At 45.3% G+C, this 23,015-nt stretch overlaps 1 protein-coding gene across 5 annotated transcripts in view; it reads left to right on the forward strand.

Moving 5' to 3' along the window:
* The window catches only part of LOC144934737 (caskin-1-like), a 151,011-nt gene that overhangs the window by 75,496 nt on the left and 52,500 nt on the right, over nucleotides 1–23,015 (forward strand). For 3 of the 5 annotated variants that reach the window (XM_078860851.1, XM_078860824.1, XM_078860860.1), the window contains 5 exons: nucleotides 4,266–4,374; nucleotides 10,411–10,519; nucleotides 13,188–13,282; nucleotides 14,102–14,216; nucleotides 16,635–16,763. In XM_078860851.1, coding sequence (XP_078716977.1) covers nucleotides 4,266–4,374; nucleotides 10,411–10,519; nucleotides 13,188–13,282; nucleotides 14,102–14,216; nucleotides 16,635–16,763 — 557 coding nt within the window. The remainder of the gene's footprint in view (nucleotides 1–4,265; nucleotides 4,375–10,410; nucleotides 10,520–13,187; nucleotides 13,283–14,101; nucleotides 14,217–16,634; nucleotides 16,764–23,015) is intronic. The other 2 variants (XM_078860832.1, XM_078860842.1) reach the window with 1 other exon arrangement.

Below are 23,015 nucleotides of genomic sequence, written 5' to 3' on the forward strand. Positions count from 1 at the left end.
TTCCAGATTAAAGTCCACTATATTTTCCACAAGGTTGGGAGCCATGAAATAAATCAATCAATAAAAACGACGTGTAATTAAAACCAACAATTTGCAGGTCTAGCATTATTCTGCATTGCCAACAAAGTAGTTACCGAATTTCCCTCAGTAGATATGTATTATAGGTTTTTCTTTACATTAAAATTCGCTTAATTTCTGAGATGGATTTTCTTTTTTTAATTATTGATACGTGGAAGTAAATGGTGGCACGTGCTTGTTATATGAACAATTCAATTATTTACAACGTTTAACCAACCTCATGCATGTGAATCCATGCCGTGCGTGTTGCCCCCCCCCCCTCCATCACAAGCAGCCTCGGCCGTGCAGGGCTACGCTTGGCGCAGCCCCGCACCGATTCCCTCTTTCTCATCCCACACTTCACAGCCGTGCGGCTCCACAGATTCCCCCTCCCCTCCTACCCCTCCCCTCCTACCCCTCCCCTCCAACCCCTCCTACCCCTCCTACCCCTCCCTCCTAACCACCCCTTCCTCCCCTCCTACCCCCCTCCCCTTCCTCCTACCCACACCCCCTCCTCTCCTACCCACCCCTCCTATCCCCCTCCCACCTACCCCTCCTACCCAACCTCCTCGCCTTCCCGCCTCCTACCCACCCCTCCCCCTCCTCTCGTCCTACCCCCTTCCAATCCCTCTGACCCACCCCTCCCCTCCTACCCACCCCTCCGACCTACCAACCCCTCCCCTCCTACCCCCCTCCGTCCTACCCACCCATCCCCCTCCCTCCTACCCACCCCACCTGTTTGCCCCCCCCCCCGCCCATCCGCCTCCGTTCCCTCTGGCTGTAGGAAAGCGAGTGTAGTTGTGTCACCAGGATATTTGGTTGATACTTGCATTGGCAGTGTGCACGCCTACGAACAATGTGTACTCAGTCTTGATACAGCTAATCTGGCTGTGACGGTCCCACCTGATGACGGAGACTTGTGTTGCCTCCGAAACGTCGTGATTTTTGTTTTTATTTTATTTTACTTTCTACGTGACTTTACCGAAAAAACCTAAGAAGAAAATGTGTACTCAATACGTGCAGAAATAGCACTGTGTGAATAGGAAACATATGCAATGGGTGACATTTCAGGCATTTGCCTTTCTTCAGAGAACGTTGTCACTCGTGCATTTTTTTTACATTTAAGGCAGTTATTGAATAAGTTTTTTAGTTGGATTTCAATTCATATATGTTTATTACTCACACGGTTTAAGGTATGCCTTGGTTAACGTATATTATCCCAAGATTAAAGTTGTTATTTTGTAACATGGGGACGAGGTTTTGCAACATTGACCCCGTGACCTTACAACTATTTCCAATGGCGGCTCATGTAGGGTCACCACCTTGTCCACTGCATATTCCTCATTCAGCACGAGGTCTATCGTCAACATTGTGCAGGGCGACTGATAAAGTTCAACACAAATACCAGCGCCATGTTTCGGCACAAATCATTACCTGCCCCCTAAACACGGATGCCAATTCCCAGACTGCACGATGTCAAACCCGGACAAGAGGTGGCAGCCCTGAACTGGGCTGTACGATCCTGAGAGCGAGCAAGTAGGGCTTAGACAAGCGGGCTTAGACTGCTGTGGGAATTCGGGTCGGCCCCACTCGGCCTGTTTCACAAATCGTGCCTGCTCACTTCGAAGTGAACGCAAATCAAGTAATCAAACAACTTTTAAAATACGAGGGACGATTTGAGATTTTTTTTTAGGTTTGCCTGACGTAAAAGAGTGGCACTGCGAGGTTGAATTTTCAGTTAAAATCGCTTTGTTTTTTAGGGTCACATTTTGCAGGTGTCTGGAATCGTTTTGTTGAAAATTAGAAGACGAAAAAAACAGCCCAACTTACCAACCCATCGGCCAACTAACCAACCAACCATGCAACAAGCCGAGCAGCCAGCAAACAAATGCAGTGGCTAATGTGCAGCTCGAACACTGTCTGCAACGGATTGCATTTCAAGTGGGACATTGAGGGCTGGAGCTGGTGGCCGTGCAGCCTGGCAATGAGGACTTTGCAGTTGATGCAACCGAAGTGGCTGGTGGCTCTGCCTGCAGGAGGTGGAGAGTGGCATCGAGGATGGGGAAAGAGAGTGCTTGGCATGAAGTACCCGATGAGCGTTGAGATAAGTTCCCACGTGATGTCCCTCGCTGCTCTCTCTCTCTTAAAAAAAAAGTGCCGCAATGAGATCCTGGGTCGTTCCGGTTTTGGGAGCATTGGCTGGAGGGAGGCCTTGTGGGCGCGCTGCCGTGGCCACGCGGTTCGCTCGGAGCAGGCGGCCACCGCCCACTGACCACCGCCCGCCATCGCTGTTCGTTTGGGTAGGGATTTGATGGTTTGTCGGGCTCGTAGAAGGGTGATGTTCTATGAATGGAATGCGGGATATAGCGATGGATGGGGCTGCCGCGTTGGGTTACCGGGTTGCAGTGCTGAAATGTCACGATTCCAAGTCGAGCATGGATTCGAGAATCTGTTTTGTATTTTGTTTTTAACACTGCAGGGAATGGCAATATCTCTAGTGGGCTGCAGGGCGTAACGTGACCCCATGGACGTTGTACACATTGAAAATCGTTCATTTATACACAGGCGATTGAGTGCATGTATCGTGCGTGGGCTGAAGAAATTCTGTCACTGAACGAATTGATTTATCATGGTTCCGAGTTAGTAATGTGTTCGGTGTTGAGGTATCGTGCTGAGCTAACATTCTGGGATCGGTGCTGACTGCAGTGCTGGACGTTGTGGTGAAACTCGAGCACTCTCTGTCACGTCCCAGTGCTTGGTGCTGCTCTATAGTAATGGACAGGGTGCTGTAGTGTGCTTGCTGCCTGGGTATGCAGTATTAGGCTGTAGTGTGAGGTTATGTTTATTTAGTTTAAATAAATGTACGCTCTTCACCTAGGAAAGCCTCGCTGAGTCTCGAGGCTCGTTTATCCAGAACCGAACCCAGACCCTTGTCACTTTAAGGAAAGAGTGCTTACCACTGCACCACCCTGTTGGGTGAGAGTGTTTGATCTGTAGTGTGGGGCTACAGGGCCCGTTCATCGTCAGATTTGTATTGAGCCACAGATCTAGTGCTTGGGGTTCGAGTGCTGAGTTAGGTATTGTGATAAATGTTGCACCACCGTGCCAGGGTGTTACTGCTCATATTGTGATGGTGCAGGCTCTGTGCATTATTTCAGCGTGTACGGAATCCCATTGGGTTGGAGGAATGAGCCCCAAAAGTAAAATGTGTGATGGAATTTAGGCGGCTTCTTGAACGTTGGTTTTAGTCTTTTTTTTTCTCAATGGCAAGACGGAGCATACGACACTCTGTGTACATCGCGGTTATCAAGCCCTTGTGTTTTATGAACGTGTTGTTTAACATTTAATGCATCATTATCTACCCAGTCACGTGAAGCAGCAGGAATACATGGTGGTTAAGCAATCATCTTTTAATACTCTGTGTGTAGCTGCTGATGTACACTGCATAACAAACATGAGATGTCACGGATATTTTATTTTTAATCTGCTCCGTTATTATGTTTTTTTTAATCGTAATTTTCATTATCATTGCTTTTACAGTCTATTTCCATTTTTACCGGCTTTAGCATCACGCCCTGCGAGAGGTGAAATATCCGGTTCGATGTCGATGGCGATCGTATGTTTGTACGTGTTTCGATTTAAAGGGATTTATGTTGTTTGGCTGACCATGCCCTATGAGTAAAACAAATTAACCTCTTGGCCAAAATTTCCGGTGGCTAAAATTAAATAGTCGTATTTGTGCTAACTCTCATGTTTCTAGATCTTCTGGACAGCAATTGCAGTGTACATCAGTCACTAAGTCACGACCACATACGGGATATTTATTGAATTTTACTGAGTAACAGCAGGCTGCGATGGGCGGGACAAGTGTGCGGGGTGGAGGACAGAAGTTTACCAAACCAGGTACCGGAGTGGCACGCAGAGGTTTGCAACTCATCGTAAACCCCAGATGGCTGTGATGAGATTGTAGCAGAGGTCGTCAATGGGAGGAAGCGAAGGCGTCGGTTTCACGGCGTTGACGCTATGTACGTGTGTGTATATGACGTTGAACTTATTTCGCACCGCACGTAGCCAACCGCGCGAATCGCAGGTGCTGCGGAACTGTGATCGCGCGCGCTCTGACTCGTGCTGCCCGGCTGCGGGAGGCTCGCCGTGGCCGCGGTTTTGCGAGCGCGACTCGGAACGTGCGCCGTCTCCCCCTCGTCCAGGCTGCTGCTCAACGCCGGCATCGACATCAACCGGCAGACGCGGTCGGGCACGGCGCTGCACGAGGCGTCGCTCTACGGCAAGACAGAGGTGGTGCGCCTGCTCATCGACGTGAGGCCACGCGTGGATAAACACGCGCTCGCACGCACACGCGCACACACGCGCGCATACACGCGCGCGCACACACGCGCGCACACACGCGCACACACACGCGCACACACGCGCGCCAGTGCGTTTGCAAACAAAGACAAAGATTCCCCCCCAACCCTCCCCGAAAGCATTAACAGACTCATCTTCTTGGTTCTTTCGGTAAAGTCACGAAGAAGGGAAGTAATAAAATAATAAAAATAAAACATAATAAAATAATTCTCACGACGTGAGAACAACGCAAGCAGCCGTCCTCAGGTGAACACCAGGTCTGTAGGGGAGACAGACGCTGTCTCCCCGACAGACCTGGTGTTCACCTGAGGACGGCTGCTTGCATTGTGGCTGAAACGTCGTGAAACATTAACAGACTGTTGGGGAAAATGCTGCTCGCGAGCACGGGAGGGTGGGTGGCCAGTTGCAATGTTTAGACACTACACACCGGGTACTCATTTGAGGCTGAATCGACCAAGAGGAGACCCAAGAAGAGTTCAGATAGTCGTCACTGTTGCGGAGGCGAGGGTTGGTCGAGGCGTGGGTTGGTGGATCGCACAAATGTTGTGAAACTCCCTTCCCTTGGCTCGCCAGGATGTGGTACAGCAACAACAGTCGACTCTATCGAATCCGTGTATAAGGGATCAAGTGTGTACCCCACGCAGGTACAAATATAATCGCAGGTCTAAATATTACACTGGTCAAAAAAAAAAAAATTCTGGCCTGGACTTTTGCAGCTGTTTTAGACTAATTTCAGAGTGCTGATTCCAAATCTGATCTCAGATTTGCTCTATCACATCTCATTTTTATGCTATCGGCATACCCCATTTTAATTGATTTTACCCGAAATTAACTCTGTCACTTATGATTGCAAGTTGTTGCGAGTCAGTGGCTGCTTTAGTGTTAAAATATGGTGTTGTATTTTTAGGATAGTGTGTTTTATAATATAATTTTATGTAGATATCCACCTTTATTTAATATTTTTCTTCTGCAGTTTTTATTGAAAATGCAATATTTGATATCTCAAAAACCTGATGTGATAGACACAAACTGATGTCAGATTTGGAATCGGCACCCCAAAATTACATTAAAACCGTTGGAATACCTTATGCCAGAAAAAGTGTGTTGACCAGTGTTATCGATTCAATTTGGGTAAACTAAAATATTACAGTTTGTGCCTCGAGAGGATATTTTTCTATCTCGCAAACCGGGAGGCAAAATTGTGACTATTTTTGTTTTTAAACCTGGGCCTAAACCTGGGCCTAAGAAGGTTTGCATATCGAAGTTTTTTAGGATGCTGCTGAATCTATGCGATGGCATCACAGTTTCAACAACTCAACATTTTGGGTCATTTCCAGAAGAGAGTAAGTCAAAGTCATTGTTACAATAAACGGTGTCGTCTTCGGCAACCGTAGACTGTAAATTAATGATCGAGTTGCGTCAAGCACTTCAAAGGCCAAGTATGTAAAAAAAAAGTAGATTTATCACATTTTAATTGCTTGTTCAAGGATGCATTCAACTCAACACAGCATATTTTTCGGGTTGTGCTAAGAGTGTCATTAAATATGCATTGGAAAGCAGCATTAAAGTGCATCCGAATATCAGCGATGCGGTGATTTCCTCAGTGAAACTTTGTCGCGTAATGCTCTTTGTTGGCAGCCTGTCTGCTGAATTGACCTGTGCGTGTATTTACACGTATTACGTTAACTGAAAGCAGGAGATCTAACTCGATTATACCCAGAAAAGCCTCCTCACTGATTCTCAAGGACAACTTTTTTCAAGAGGGCCCCGCATTGTGCCGCTTGACTGATTTTTTAATTGAGTAAATTTACCTGGAGAGGGCGTGGAGAAAACACACACACACACACACGAGAAGAGAACACTCAACCTCCAATTTCAAGGTAGGTGAGCGGCTTGCTGAACTAATATCTAGCGGTCAACTTGTAGCCCTGCTGGCGTGTTGCTCACACACAAAGATCTCGAACCCAGTCAATAAATCACTGGATTGTATGTATATATGAACGTTGAACTTCTTTTGTATCGTATGTTGCCAACCACGCTAATCGGAGGTGCGAATTTACACACAGACGTGCTCCACCACTACAACCACCACAACCGCACTTGGCTGTAATATTCAGCCATCTAATGATGTGCCAGCTGATTGGTTAAAACATTTTCTTTGGCTCACAATTCACATGTACAAACGTCGGCAGTGACACGGCCTGGCGGGAGCACGTTCGCCGCTTGCTGCAGAAGTTCGCGGTATGAATCCAGCGGTCGCCCCGACTATAACTGCGGGTGCAACAACCATTATGGGAATGCTTCATCCAAGTGGATGTTAAAGGTCCCCTGACATCATTTCTCCGCTGAAGTAGGTCATCGTGTGTGCCGGACGTCAGGGTCCAAATTTGCCAAATTTCAAAATGGCCTGCAATTCGGATTATGTTTAACACGTGGGCTTTCGCGCCCAATATTATCCATAATAGAGGTTTTTGGGTTATATCGTGTCAAAATAAATGTGTCGTTAAACCCACCACCACCTGACACAGCCAGTAAGGTTTGTCACGTAAACAAAACATGCCAATTAGTTACGAGTCTAATGAGCGACTTCCGCGACACGTCGGTTAGAGGGTACTTCTTCTTTATCACTCACACTGGGCGCAACACAGGCCAACACTTACTCTTCCTCACACTGAGTACAACGCTAGATATTACCATCTCTACTGGCTACACACAGCCGATCACTCGGCGTGGCCCCATCTCCCTCACTCGGCTACGCCGCTGGCTGGCGGCGTGACGATGACGGCAATGGAAACCACGCAGGAGATCTTCCACGTGGCCGGACGATAGAGAGAGATGTCGGCGAGCAGCGATGCAGCCAGGACCTAAGACCCCACACACGAACCCCGAGCCCCGGATCCGCTCCCCCTTATATCCCCCCGGCGTGGCTAGGCCCCGCCTCCGGCCACGCCCTCTCGTGGAACCTTCGAGCAGGTTCCCGGAGTATCTCGAATAGCCCCACCTTTCCCTTTGCTCCAGATACACCTCCCTCTCTGATTGGTTGTTACTTAACCGTGCCCGTACCCGTGATTCCCCTTCCAGGCCAGCAGGTGTCACCCTGTCATTACACTAGTAATGTTTGTACATATTAATTTTGAGCCTAGGAATCAATTTAAAATGACGAAATGGCTTATTTTATTTACGTTACAAACCTAACTAATTGGCTGTATCAGGTGGTGGCGGGTTTAACGACACATTTATATGTACGCGACTTAACCCCAAACACCTCTATTATGAATTTGGATTGTACGGAGTGTTTGTCGCCCCCCAATTGGCAGACTCTAGCAAATGAGGCTCCCCTGTCGTTCTGAGTTCTCACCTGGTCAAGTAAAATAAATTAGAAATTTGAACATCGAATCGTACGTGTGACATTTGATTGTAGGTGTATGCAAACGATTCACTGAGACTGATGGAGTGGGGAGGGTGGGGGGGGGGACTGTAGAAATGAAACAGATGACACAAGAAACAATTAAAAAGAGATGGTTAAAAATAAAGAAAATAATCTATTCTTGAATTGGCTCGTGACCACATATCACAGCAATTTGTAAATTTTCTACGGGGGTGAATGTTTACATGCCCAGTACTGATCATCACACTTATAACAGCAAACAAAGCAACAGAACTCAATGTCATCCTGCTCGGTTCTCCATTTGTCTGTGTTTGTCTTCGTTGATCTTTGTATGCCTCTGTATTTTTGCCTTTTGTATCTGTTCATCGTCCTGTCTTTGTATTTATGTCCTTTACATTTTACCAAAAACGATCACTGTGGAAATCTGGTCGATGCATTGGCTGGCACGGTGCTAAGCTCAATCAACTCACGGTCGGAACACAAGAGAGTTAAAATGCTGGTCAGTGGTCAACTCAGCCCATCATAGTGCTATAAGCTTGACTCGAATACCAAATGAAGTTACTTACTTAGGAAGTCAACAATTGCAATGTCTGGTTGCCACCATGGAAATGTGGAATTTTCATGACAGTGCTTGGGGTCACCAAAGTTGATCTCCTTCTGTCGTACAGCTGCTGATGCAGCACAACAGCTACGATGTCACATTCAGGTGTTCAGGCCAGACGACCTCGTCAGGAGCAGCGGAGTGTACCGCTGTGATGTCTCCTTCGTATTTGCGGCTCGGGCGTTGCGTCGTTATACGTTCTGGATGACCACAGTCGCACACCGGAGAGTTTACAATTTTCCATTTGTGCGTCGGGAATGCGCATCTGCCATGGTTTGTGCGCCTGCAGATCAGGGTGGACCAGGGGTGATGAACATCGCAAATGGCTCGCTTGAGCGGGTTTCTTTTCGCCTGTAGTGCACGACCCACGCCGCCGCATCACGGCGCGCGGCGGTTTCGCGCTGCGCTCGGCCTCGGCTCCATTGCCAGAGCTCGTGCTCCCGCACTGCTCGCTCCGTGGCCACGATTGATTGCAATCGACCTGGGGGAACATCCCTGGCAGTTTGGGAGACAGACTCGGTGATGAGGGTAACGCGCACGCCTCTCCGTCCATTACCTGCCCCTAATCGTCGGACCAGGGTCCTGTGTGTTGTGTTTTTTATGTAGAGGGGGTGTGGGGTGGGGTGGGTTGACCGATGATCTTGGTTGGTTTCCCTGCCCGCAGTCGACTTGCTCGCTCACTCGCCGCCCAGACGCGGTGACATCTCTCCCCCTGTGGGCGTGCCGTGGCTCTTTGTTTGCGTTCGTGTGTGCACGTGTGGATCGGCGATAGTTTGTATGCATTTTGTGCACCATTAATTCAATATTAGGGTGTGTCTGTGTGTATACGTGGGGAGCCGTGGCGCAGTGGTTAGCACGCTGTGCTCTGAAGCCGATTACCCGAGTTTGATTCCTGCTCACGGCCCAATTCAGTGACATTTATCTAAGCTGGTGCTGGTCCTCTCCTTGGCCGACTTAGCCATGAACGAGTACCTATTTTGATGTATTAGCGTTAGCATTGGAGAGACAATATATTTAATTGTGTTCTTTGTGTGCCTTTTGTACATTATTCATTGATTTAATATAAAGATATGCATGACCGTTTGCATTCAATTTGCGTGCATTATTCCCGAATCCTGCAATGACCTTGAATAGAAACAGTTAATTTAAAACCCTTGGCGAGTGGGTGATGCAAGAATGCGAGTATGTCAATTGTTACACCCGTAGTATATAAGAGACCTTAACCAATGGAGGGACTGTACCCTGCCATGTTAACGTGCAATTTCCACTGCTGGCATCGGGGGATGCCAATGCACGTGAGTGCACCATCATAATCTTCATTAGAGCAAACACAATTAGACGTGTTCATTAGAGCAAAACACGAGGACTCGTTTGTGTGTGTGTTTTCGAATTAAAGTCTTATTAATTCATTATTCAACTGCAAGAGTGTGCGGAGAAAATCTACGCTTGCTCGGGGAGAACACGCACAATCTACCGGGTGGACACATTATAAATCTGTTCTTTGGTTCTTTTCGGTTAAGTCACGTCTAAAAATAAAAGACAACATAAGTTATTTTATTTTAATTTATTCTTTTATTTTTAGACGTGACTTAACCGAAAAAAACCAAATAATAATTCCTGCAGTCACGAAAGCTCCTAAATTAAGATTATAAATCTGCTTGCTCTGCAACTATATCGCGACCCCGGAAGGTATACCATTGGTACCTCATTTGCCAGTAAATTTTTTTATGATAATTCGTTTTTTTACCCTTTTATCTGGCAACAAAACTGACACCTTTTTTTACGAGGAGTCATGTTTGCATAGACCACAATACCTGCAGTCATAATGCAAACAAAAAACATAACTCTGATAATGAATGCACTGTCCTTGAAGTTGATTGGTCCACACCCGAGACAGCAGGTATATTTCACACCAGCAGGTTTGGAGTATTGCACGCATCATGGTTCACTGTGTGTGATCCGCCAACCCTCGCTTCACTTCCCCCCCCCACCTACGCAGGCCGGCGTGAACGTGCACATTCGGAACACCTACAACCAGACGGCGCTGGACATCGTGAACCAGTTCACGGGATCGCAGGCTAGCAAGGAGATAAAACAGATGCTGCGTGGTGAGTCCATTCCACTTAAATTTCGATTTAAAGCTTTCGTGACTGCAGGGATTCATCTTCTTGGTTCTTTCGGTAAAGTCACGTAGAAGGGAAGTAATAAAATAATAAAAATAAAACATAATAAAATAATTCTCACGACGTTTCGGCCACAACGCAAGCAGCCGTCCTCAGGTGAAGACCAGGTTTGTCGGGGAGACAGCGTCTGAATGACGCTGGTCTTCACCTGAGGACGGCTGCTTGCGTTGTGGCCGAAACGTCGTGAGAATTATTTTATTATGTTTTATTTTTATTATTGTATTACTTCCCTTCTACGTGACTTTACCGAAACAACCAAAAAGATCCACTCCACTTGTTCGCTGGTTTAAAAACATTATTATTATCACTGGACATTCTATTCGGAATTGTTGTTGGCTGCTCCAACAACAACGCTACATCATTGTCAGCAGAGGCCATTGCGGAAAAAATCGGTTCTCATGCTGCACATCGCGAAATTTTAAATCGTGTCACGTCGCGAAAACTCTCGCTGGTAGAATCTCAACTCCAGCCAACGCGATAAAGAAGCAGATTTCCCGTAATTAGAAGGAAGTCGATCTCATGCCTAACCCCTCCATTTGGGTTTCTCCGTGTTGATTTTCTAGTTTCCTTCTAACAAAAAAAAAGAACAACGTGTTCATTACTTTACATACATGCATTGTGCTGGCTGCAAACTCTAAACAGATGCTCATTTCTCTCATTAATCCGCTGCCAAATTTACCAAGCGTCTTCCCGTCTCTCCTTTTCGCATTTGTCAACCATGACGATGTTGCCCCGCATTTTACCCTCGATGAGTAGCTGGCGTACACTGTATATTCAACACATTTGGTCCTCTTCTTCATCATCATGGCATGTTGTTGGAGCATGAATTTGAATGATCTCTAACTTGTAACGGTTCTGGAATCCTTAATGTTAGCTGGGGAACTCTATCTTGATGTACTTACGCTTTAATCTTTTTTTTTTGCCAAACTAGAAACAGATCTGAGCGAATAAATTTGGACATAGTTGGCATATCAGTGAGATGAAAAGAAAAGTGGCAAGCTTCTGAAGCGTTGAGCGAGAGCTGATGATAATTATAGAGGAGCGGGATCCTTAGCCTTTCTGGGAATCAAATATAGAGCTTTACGTTTCAACAGTACCTATTATTACGTAACTTTAATAATCAATAATTAAAACTGTTGTGCACCTTCAGTAATGAGACGCCATTGCAGTGAGTAACAGTTTTAAGGGGGCCTACAGGCTCCTTATTGCTGTATCTGGCAAATATTGTTACCGTCCATCCGTCCGCTCCTCTGTGAGCACGTGCGTGCAAAAACACACGTGCCGAACATGTGCGTCTGTCTGTCTGTCTGTGTGCGTGCATTTCCACGTGCAAATTTCTTGTATGGTACAAACCCTGAACAAAACAGAGGATCTCTTAATGGACTGGCTCGTCCCATGGTCTGTTTAGTAAAAGGTAACGGTGCAGCCCTGCAATTGCTTGTTCACACCACTGCTAGCAGAAGGGCCTCCACTAGAGGATGCCTCTGGAGGGTATTTTTGCCCTACTCCTCCATGCTGTCCAGACGTGTTTAAAGAGGCGGGGGTACCGCACACTTTACCCCATTACACACGACCTGCCCGATGATGCTGGATGTAATTACCAGCTAAACGTCGTACTCAAAAATTGTAAATGATGTTGATTCACTCTTCAACACACCGGTGGGCTAAAGTAGTGAACTATTTGTCTTTTGTAAACGTGACACATTTTTTACTGTTTGGCCGTGTCGGGTGGTGGAGGGTTACGACGCATTTAATAATAACGCGCTCTAACCCAAAAACCTTTATTATGAATAATATTGGTCGCGAAAGCCTACGTGTCAAACCGTGGTGAATCTATTCGTTGGTGCTGGGTGGATCAGCGGCAGAGAAATGTAAGAAACGTGCACCATTGTTTCAACTGCCGAGCCAAGAGATAGAACATTAGCAGCAACAATCGGACTGACGGCATGATAATCATTATTCCTGGGCAGCATCCACTTTCTTTCGTGCGGGGTGATAATTGTCATGCAGCTGATGAGGGTCTTTATGGGCTTTAATCAAGGTGCAATCTGCACATTTGTGGTGGAGGTGTCTGGTGCGGGATGGAGTGATCGGTCAAACATGCTGCATGTGGTGTGTGCAATTTCAACAATTTAAACACACTGCCCCGTGATGGCAAGTTTTCACGGCACAGTTTCAGAGTTTAATTTAGCGCACACACCGCGTAATATTAAAGTCTTTTTCGCACTCTGTGATGCTTAAGGCTTCAGATATGTTCGATGCTGATTAAAAATAATTGCACTGGGTATTGTGGTATTTTAACATTTAATGAAAGTGCATTTCACGTGCAAATGCGAAAGTTCAAATGTATTATGGGGATTCTGCCATGGTGAAAGTGTGAGCACCCTGGAATTGCAATCTAGAAGTCACCAGTATATTTGACATCATGATAATCATCTTTAAATCCCAATCAGTGCCTCCAAATGTTCTATAACCTCAACCCACTGGTTCATTGTTATTCCCGAAGAAATTCTCATCTCATTGTCTCCGTTTCTTTCACATCGCGTGAACCTGTCCACCACCTCCAATCTCCTGACCTCCGTCCCATGCACAGAGGCCTCTGCAGTTTTGCAGGTGCGGGCGGTGAAGGACTTCAGCAATGTGTACGACCCCGAGAGCCTCACGGTCAAAGCCGGGGACACCATCACGGTGAGTGTGCAGTGCATTCTGCCATGTGCGCACACGTGCACGTGTCCTTCTGTGTGTGTGTGTGGTGTTTGGGGAAGAGTAGTGTTGCGATTAGCGCGCTGCGCTACGAACCCGACGACCCGAGTTCGATTCCCGCTCACGGTCAACACCGATGACGATTATCTGGACCGGTCCTGGGCCTCCCCTAGGTCGACTCAGCCTCAAATAAGTACCTGGTGTGGTTGTATAAACATTGCCACTGGAGAGACAAAGGCGACCAGGCGTGGTGCTGGCCACCCAACCCCTCGTGTGCCGTGCCGGCCTTCATAGGTGCTCGCTAACAGCACTTGCCCCAACAGTCTGTTACAGGCTATACGGGGGATCTTTGTCTTTGTGTGTGTTTAGCGCGCTGCGCTACGAACCCGGCGACCCGAGCATGATTTCCCACTCATAACCAAACACCAGTGGCGAAAATTTGAACCGGTCCATGGCCTCCCCATCAATCAACTCATCTTCAAATGAGTACCTGGTGTGGTGTGTTAAACATCAGCCCCGGATGAGACGAAGGTTGCCGGGGCTTGGCGCTGGCCACTCACCACCTCGTGTGCCGTGCCGGCCTTCACAGGTAATCGCTAACAGCACTTGCCCCAACAATCTGTTAAAGGCTATAGGGGGTGGATCTTTGTCGTTGTTGTTGCTATTTGCGACAGCCACTACTGCTACGACCATTACCAACTGACACAGCAGCTTTGACAGCTGTTGCTGCTGTTACGGTCGCAGTAGTCGCTGGCGCTGCTGGCCCAGTTGCTTGTGCAGCTTAGCGTTCTCTGCCGGCTACAGGTGGTCGGGCAGCACCTGGACGGGCGGTGGAAGGGGGTGGTGCAGGAAGCTCGGGGCTCCGATCGAGTCGGGTTCTTCCCTCCGACCATCGCTGAGGTCATCAACCGTCGCACAGGTGCCCAACTAGCCATGGCCCTAACGCTGCCACTGACACTGACCATACCGCTGGTAAGGGACGCTAACACCGACGCTGACCCAACCGCTGCCGCTGAACCGAAGTGACAAAGACCCTCACGCTGTCACGGACACTGTGATCTTAACACTGGCACTGACCTTAAAACCATCACTAACACCGTCACCTTACCCGAGCATGTTGACAGGGAACCTAACTAACACTTTCACTCACGTTGACAGCACGAGCACTAACACTCTGTAACACTGACACAGACTCTGTACCTAATCCTAAGCCTTACGCTCTGACACTAGCCCTGATGCTGACCATAATACGTACCCTAACTCTCGTCATCACCGATGACTCTTGCATTCTTCCTAACCATGATATTAATCCTAACATACATAAGTAAATGTAATTGAAGGTATAAATATGATTCATGTCAGTATTATGTACAGCACAAATTCAGCTCACACAACACATTTAACTTGAACACTGATCCCAACGTTTTGCTAAGCACTGATAATAGCCATGAACCTGGCCCTAGCATTAACCAAAGCAAAAAAAACTAAGCCTAGGTCTACTTTATTATTCATTTTCAAGTGCCAGATTTTCGTTTCTCAAGTTGGATTAAATATTTTGTGATGTTTGGCATTCGTTTTTTTTTAATTAGTTACTTTTTGCAGGAGGAAGAACTTCATGTAGGCCTCATTCTTGTCCAAGTTTGCCTGTCCCACTGGACAAAGCTGTAATTTGAAAATTATGGAATTTTCAATCGTTTTAATTTTCTGGGACACACGATTTAAATCTTGATTCATCACTGCCATGTTCAGAGTTAAGATCGTCAGTGTGGAAAAATGTATATGCGATTCCAAGTTTTAATGTGAAACGGGTGCACTTACATTTCATCTGTGGTGTAATTGGACACGCAAGAATATGATTTTAGAAAAACATTCAGTGTTTATCCAATCGGGACATGAATATTCCGTTGCCAATAATTCAATTTACGAAGCTTTCCCAGATCATTATGAACAAGATAAGTTTTTTTTTATCACCTTCTTAGCTGCCAGAAATCAGGATGTGATAACCTAAAAATAACACATGAAAAATATTAAATAACAATATAACCAAAATTGTAATGGACACACGCAGGGAGTCTGGTCTTCATAAAATTGCAACTTTCCAACTCATTAATCCGTGCGAAATGCACGGGGAACTGTAAAGTAGGAGACTCACGATTGCTTCTGCCGCACAATCACACGCGTGCCACGTGAAGGGGAGTTCCACGGTTTTGTTTTCTGCTGCTTGATTTTGTGACGAGCAGGAAAAGATGCAAGAAGCACAGCTAAAATCGTGTCACTCTCGTTAATTAAAAATGTTGGTTGCTGTGCGGTCACACAGGGGTGGGTGAATTTTGAGATGTATTTCCATCTCTCGGATGCAATTCCCGGGATTCGAGTGAAGAGCCGTCGCAGTAATGGACAGATGTAAAAAAAATCGTTCTCTGATTCGTAATTGATTTTTTTTGCGGCAAATGGCGTGAGTAAAATGTTTGTCGCAAACCCACCTCCACCCGACGCAGTCAATTAATAATGTTGACACGTGAACAAACGTGGCCAACGTATTACTGCTTCAGCACAGAGCATTTGAATTGGTATGACATTTCGCTAGGACAATTCTGGAAAATGCCTGATGATGCTGGTTGTAGCTATCAGCGAAACGCCGCACCCATGTAAATATTGTGTTTAGCACGGTGAAACGTCGCACCCATGTAAATGTTGTGTTTAGCACGGTTGGCTACATACAACGCGAAAGAAGTTCAAAATACATACATAAAACAACACCGATGGTGCTGCTGAAGCCGTAATAAATTGACGTGTTTGTTCATCACGTGACAACGTTATTAATTAGCTATGTCGAGTGGAGGCGGGTTTATGACACACATTTTCTTGATGCGATCTGACTCAAAAAATGAATGATGAATCATGTTGGCTGCAAAAGCATTCGTGTTAAAAATCGTCCTGTCCATTGTGAACCTTTTTACAGGACTGTATGTCGAATGACTCCATGCTTTTGCAAAAAAGGTGTTAATGTGTGCCTCTTGCGCTGTTTATCTGTGTGTCACGTGGAAATTGAATATTTGTAAATATGATGGCCAGCTCTAAATAGCTCGTAATCAATGCAACAGAGCTGAACACACGGACAGAAATCCCCGGCAATCCATTGTGAAAGGTCAGCGTAATGATCTGTGAGCTTTCATAACATTTTTATTTTGTACGATTTCACCCACGTGTCTTTGTTCACATCTATCATTATTTTTATCGTTTTATATTCATGCTTTTTCTTTTCCTCGGTGTTTATTTTAATTTGTTTTGACGTCTTCAATTTTTGTTTCGTTGTCAATGGCTGTCCCATCCTCAGCGCACGTGAGTCCCATGAAGTGCCGTCATCCTCCACAGCCCGTCGCCGTGGGCGCCGGTAACCACGGCAACCCCAAATCTCCCAGCATTCCCTGCTGCGTAGCCAACGGCAACACAGCCGTGCGGCCAGGTACTGAAGCGGCGCAAAGGGTCCTGGGGTCGGTGTGAAAGGAACAAACAGACAAACGCATAATTTTCGATTTAAAGCTTTCGTGACTGCAGGGATTCATCTTCTTGGTTCTTTCGGTAAAGTCACGTAGAAGGGAAATAATACAATAATAAAAATAAAACATAATAAAATGTAATTCTCACGACGTTTCGGCCACAACGCAAACAGCCGTCCTCAGGTGAAGGTGATGTTCATTCAGACGCTGTCTTTCCGACAGACCTGTTCTTCACCTGAGGACGGCTGCTTGCGTTGTGGCCAAAACGTCGTGAGAATTGTATGTTATTATGTTTTATTTTTACTATTTTATTATTTCCCTTCTACGTGACTTTACCGAAAGAACCAAGAAGAGACAAACGCATGTCAAATTAAACGTTCATTTTCAAAATAAGGTTACACACTAGTTTTCACACGTGTGTGCACGTGCTTTGTTGTTGTAAGGGATTGCCCACCGTTGGCTCCGCCTGCTCTCTCTGCTTCTTGAAATGGGCTGCGTGAACGAGCACACTGGGAAACGTCTTGATGGGAATTAACGATGCCCGCCGTTTGGTTTTCAGCTACGATGTCATGCCAACAAAGTCATCTCTGACTGTTTAAAATTCCTCCCCGTTCCGAGGGTATGGCCAACACAACCCTGGGAGCCCTCTAAGCGTAAACACGGGAGAGAGATTGAAACCGTAATTTGCTGTTAGTGGAACGATGCGAGTTTAATTGGCACTCACATAAAAAAAAAACTAACTTGGATTGGAGAGCTGGAATTTCGCCCCTATGGAACTTTTTACAGCCATCATGGAAGGTTCCAAGGTTTTTTTTGTATACATATATGTAAATATATAAATTCGATTTCGAAATGGAAACCTGAATAATTGGTTATTATTTCACTTAGCCATTTCAGAATGAGCAGGATGACAAATGTACATAGTTAATGGGGGAAATGTAACAGTATATGTGAATGTGTGTAATCCGTTTGATACATATGCTTAGCATCGTATGTAATATTTTAGAGGAACATTCCTCACAAGAGCTACAAGAGATGTTCGTCACTTAATTTTATCCCTCAATCATTTGGTGGAACTGCAACATTTGCATTGAACTTTCACCTTTACACGTGGGCTATGAAAAAAAATCTCCCCCGATGCATCCGATCTAGATCTCACCAATGTTGAGCTTGGTTTGTAATTGGTTGGAAGACCACCTGGGAATACCAGGTGTTATAGGTTCATGAGACTGCTAGGAGATGGCAGTAGATCATTGGAATATTGGATATATTCGTGCGGAGCTTTGGGTGGGTTTTGGTGTGGATGTGTGGGTTTTCTCGGGGTATTCCAGTTTCTTCCCATTTGCCAAAACGGAAACCCATTCATATAATTGTCCAAACACTCTGATGTCCAGGACCCTACTGAAAAATAATCTTGAGACTCATTGATGATTTCCCTGGGTACATGAAGGACATCGATAACTTTCTAATATGATTAGGGAAAGTTAAGTTATTGGACACGTTATATTTACTCGAAACGGTCGAAAATGTAATGATGTGAATTATAACTGTGCATACACTTGCAAGTTACCATGCATGGTTACTGTATGTTCAGCATTATATGTACAAATGTGGAAAATGTTGTGATTAGCTGTACAAATATATGTTTGTGTTGAGGGCTCCGTCAACTTTCTAACGGCCATAGTGTAACACTCCATGAGAGGTGACCTACTTGTTTGACTGATGAGAGGGATCAAATTTCCATGTTTAGCTTGAGAATTAAAGCAATTCAGATGTTAAGACTGACCCTGCCCTATGAGTGGAACTATTTTGGGGCCCCAATTTTGAGGTTTTGATTTTGTCAACGTTTTCAGTTATGTGCAAAGACTCAAAAATATATGCGTGCCAAATTACAGCATTCCCAGCCCTTAAGATCAATACCATAATTTACATCAGTCAGTCGCTCAGTCAGACCATTCATACGTACAAATGCGATATAAGCAGACGCGTGCATGTAAATTCCGCAACACTGCTCGCGAGACGAGTTTTTTTTACATTGCGACAGTCAAAGAGAGAGAGAGAAATACCTTCGGGACATATTCCGACCAGCATATTCAAACAGGCCTCCATTTATTATAAATACATTATTTAAGAAAAAATGAATGCCAAGTGAATGAAATAAGTTCCTACGTTTTAAGTTAATTCCTTAACAGTTTGACAGTGTTTTATTCATGCATTTTTTAACATTTCATCAGCATGACATCTCAAGGCTGTTTTGGCTCAACTGGACCTATTGTTCGCGTCTACACACACAGCTCCTTTGAGTCTGTGCGGTTGAATTCAGCTTTGTTGGGCATGTGGCAGCGCTGCCTGATGAATCCCAGCCATGGCTGATGCTTGCCTTCTCCCGAGCTTTGTATTTGTCTATGTACCCGCGTCGTGGATGTGAGCTGAGTGAACTGGAGCATGGTGAGATGTGGCTCAAACACCGTGCCTTGAGCCCCATAAGGGGCCGTCTATAAATGACGTCACACACCTAGGGGGGGGGGCAGGTCAGACATTTGTGACGATGTGTGACGAGGGGGGGGGGGGTGAGAAATGTGACGTCACATAAAAATGCACAACTTTAAATAAACATAAACAACACGTTCTACTTAATTAAATAGACTTTTTAATAAATGTTTTCTCCTACAACATCCGAATGCAGCGGCACATTAAATACGCACTACAATGACAATAGTTTAAAGCCATTTGAAGCACGTTTTATTTTGTTTGGGGGGGAGGCAGAGCTTTGTGACGTCATATTTGAGGGGGGGGGGTCTGACTTTTTGTGACGCCGTGTGACGAAGGGGGGGGGGGGGTAAAAAATCGTCCAAAATCGCGAGACGTCATTTATGGACGGCCCCATAACCTGGGTTCGATTCTTGGCCACGATGGGCATTTACACTATGTTCGCTCGGACTGAATGTTAGTCTGTATTTCTATGTCGCACTTCTTTAGCACCGTATGTAGTCATCCGTGCTAATCGGATGTGGTGCGGCTTTGCGGTCGTCAGTATGCGCAGTGAAGAGACAAAGGTGGATGGGGGTATACTCAGGGTTGGAAAAATTTATCGATTTATCAATTTATGTCGATTCTTAATCTCACGATACCATGCATCGATTGTATAGACAATGGGTTCGTGTCACCGTACAGCCACTCTAGACGCCACCATTCGTCACAATCGGTATTCTTTCATTGAAGCGCGACCTGAAATCGATGAAAGTTCATCGAAATGCCAGTGGGCCTCCCCTTGCGCGGTGTATTCGGTTTGGTCCACGCCACCCTCTCGTGCGCACTGCTGGTTCCCAGTGACTCGTTGATGCGCCTCTACCAGACATCTGAGAAGAAAAGCGCTTCGTAGTTCACCGGATTCCTCCTCCCCCTGCGGTCTGAATGAAGATTCTGATAAAGATTCTGAGTAGCTGCTCACTCACAACATTCCATAGATTTCTAAATAGATTTTTTAAAAAACACGTTTGAATGCTAAACGTGTTTTTACTTTTGTCATGTGTCATTGAAAATTATCTACTTGTTATTGTGAGTTGAGGGCTGGATGGTGATTTTTGTTTCGTTTTTACAAGAACCTGGGAACTCAGCGCGAGCGATGAAAATCAAAAGGGGGCGCTCACAATTCCACAGGCAGGAGCCCCCCAAAGCACAATGCTCACGGGCTGGGCGAGAGGGGGGGGGGCTCACTACTGGTGATGGTGCATTTTTATAACAGTGACAGTTCATTACATATCGTTTTTTTTAGTGTGTTATGATAGTAAGGTCCTGGGTCTCTCTCGCCCCCCCCCCCCCATTCACCAATCTACGTGAAGCAGCATTGTCTAGTATGGGAGCATTGTTCTAATGGCCAACAAGGATTTTGGTGGGGCGGGGGCATCTCTTGAACGGTGGATTGAAAATGGGTTGAAAATCATCAATATTGATAATTGGTGCAGTGTCAGTCGAACACATACATCTCTATTAACAGCAGAATTCTCAGAGAACATTAAAGAGTATATCTAAACAGAGATGACATATGAAAAGCAAAGCCTAACTTCTACAATTGATTGGGGTTCAAATATGTGCCCTCCTTGCAGTATAATTATTGCGTTTCAGGGTCGCGATTGTATTCCAAATTGGTTATTTTGATTAATGTCGGTGAATGTAGCAGCCTGCAGTGACTCGATGGGTCCCTTGAACCCATTGCCTGCAAAAATGTGGGCTGTCGCCATACCTGCATTTTGACATGCACAGTTCGATGCATGTACCATGAGCTTTTACTCTGAATGACTGTGTGCTTGGGCTTCCATTGACACAGGAAGGGGAGCACATGGCTTAGAGGAAATACACAACCGGGTCGAAGACATCGTTTTGACTTCATAAAAGTAACTGGACTCGGGTAGGACTCGTCGCTCGAAGGAAGGATGGCCTGTGGGCAAGAATGAGAGCAGAGTGTGCAGCCAATGGAGGGAACGGGCCCAAGATGCTGTCTCCCATGGGAGATGGAGTGATTAAATTGAGCTCGTGTGCAGGCGCTGAACCAGGGGTGGGGAACCTTTTTTCTGCCAAGGGCCATTTGGATATTTATAACATCATTCGCGGACCATACAAAAATTATCAACTTAAAAATTAGCCCGTTATATTTGGTCAAACATTTAATTAACCCACCACTAATGTGATGGCTGGAACTGCTTCTCTTTGGTGAGGCGTGTGATGTTAGCTGGTATTGATGATGCTGCTACTCGCAACTGCTTTTCCAGGTTTGCTCCGAGATTTATTGAATTTCGAGTCCCGCCTGCGGTTGCCTTGGCAGGGCCACACCAAATGATTTCGTGGGCCTCGTACGGCCCGCGGGCCGGACGTTCCCTACCCCTGCGCTAGACGGATTGTTATGTTGCAGGGCCATGAGAGATAGAAGGCCTTCATCCAGCAGTGGATTAATTATAGCTGAATATGATGATGATGATGATCCTGAGCTTAACGAACCATATAAGGCGATTAAGCAGTGCATCACTCCACCCCTAAATGTGTGGTAAGAAATCATGGATAGGATCAAACACTCGGTGTTCCAAAGTGAGTGATAACAGATAAGAGACATACTGCGTTGGCAAGCTTGTAATTTGTAAGTCTATTTCGAGAGAGCGATTATTGTTAATGAAGACTCAATTCACTTTAACTTTCGCTGGTAAAGTAGTGCAGACAGATCCATTTTAGAATTTGCTTTGCATTGGGGAACTGATTATTTTTTTTAAACCTGTTTAGGTGTCTCCAGATACAAACAAAATTTAGTTTAGTGATTTTTAAAATAAAGATCATTTGCGGCAGGAAAATGTGAAACGTGGCCATGAAGCCTTTGGCCCAGCGAGTCTATCTCCATTGTTCTATCATCCAATTTCTAGAAACCTCTCGTATTACCTTTTTATTAAAGCATCACACATAAATCTTGACTTAAAGCTTTCGTGACTGCAGGAATTCATATTCTTTGGGTCTTTTGGTAAAGTCACGTAGATAGGTTCAAAGAAAATATCAAACTTATAAAAAAAACTACGACGTTTCGATTGCAACACAAGCGGTCGTCATCAGGAAAGGGGGTCGAAACGTCGTAGTTTTTTTGTTATTTTCTTTAAACCTAAGTACATGACTTTACCGAAAGACCCAAAGAATAATCATCACACATTTTTAAATGTTTAAGAAACACATGTACAAAAAACCTAAAGTTTAGCTTTTAGGACTAAATGTTGGTTAATTTATTTTCGTCCTTCCGAACAGTAGTATAACTTCACAGTTTTCCCTCATATTCCTCCGAATATATATAAATAATCATCACAAGTAAGAGAAGTACATTCGTCACCTAATAGTTTTTCAGCCAAATATTTATGAAAAATGCGGCATTTTATTGGGCGATGCTACATTGGCAGTGATGCACAAGCACAAATAACAACAGACTCAACACTATAAAATTGTCTTAAAATTATGAATATATAACTTTGGGCATTGGTCCTTAATAGCAAAAGAGACAGTCCAGAGTGAATACTAGGTAGAGACTGCACTGTCTACTGATCAGAAATAAATGTTAATACGTTTCACGACGAAACGTTTTTTTCAATTTGCGTGTGAATAATGACCTAATATTAGACATTGACTCGCAGACAGACCCTTCAATAATGACAATCAAAAATGTATTATTAGGACGTGAACCTCATTTGCGT

Source organism: Lampetra fluviatilis, chromosome 1, assembly GCF_964198595.1.
Source record: "Lampetra fluviatilis chromosome 1, kcLamFluv1.1, whole genome shotgun sequence".
Lineage (NCBI taxonomy): Eukaryota > Metazoa > Chordata > Hyperoartia > Petromyzontiformes > Petromyzontidae > Lampetra > Lampetra fluviatilis.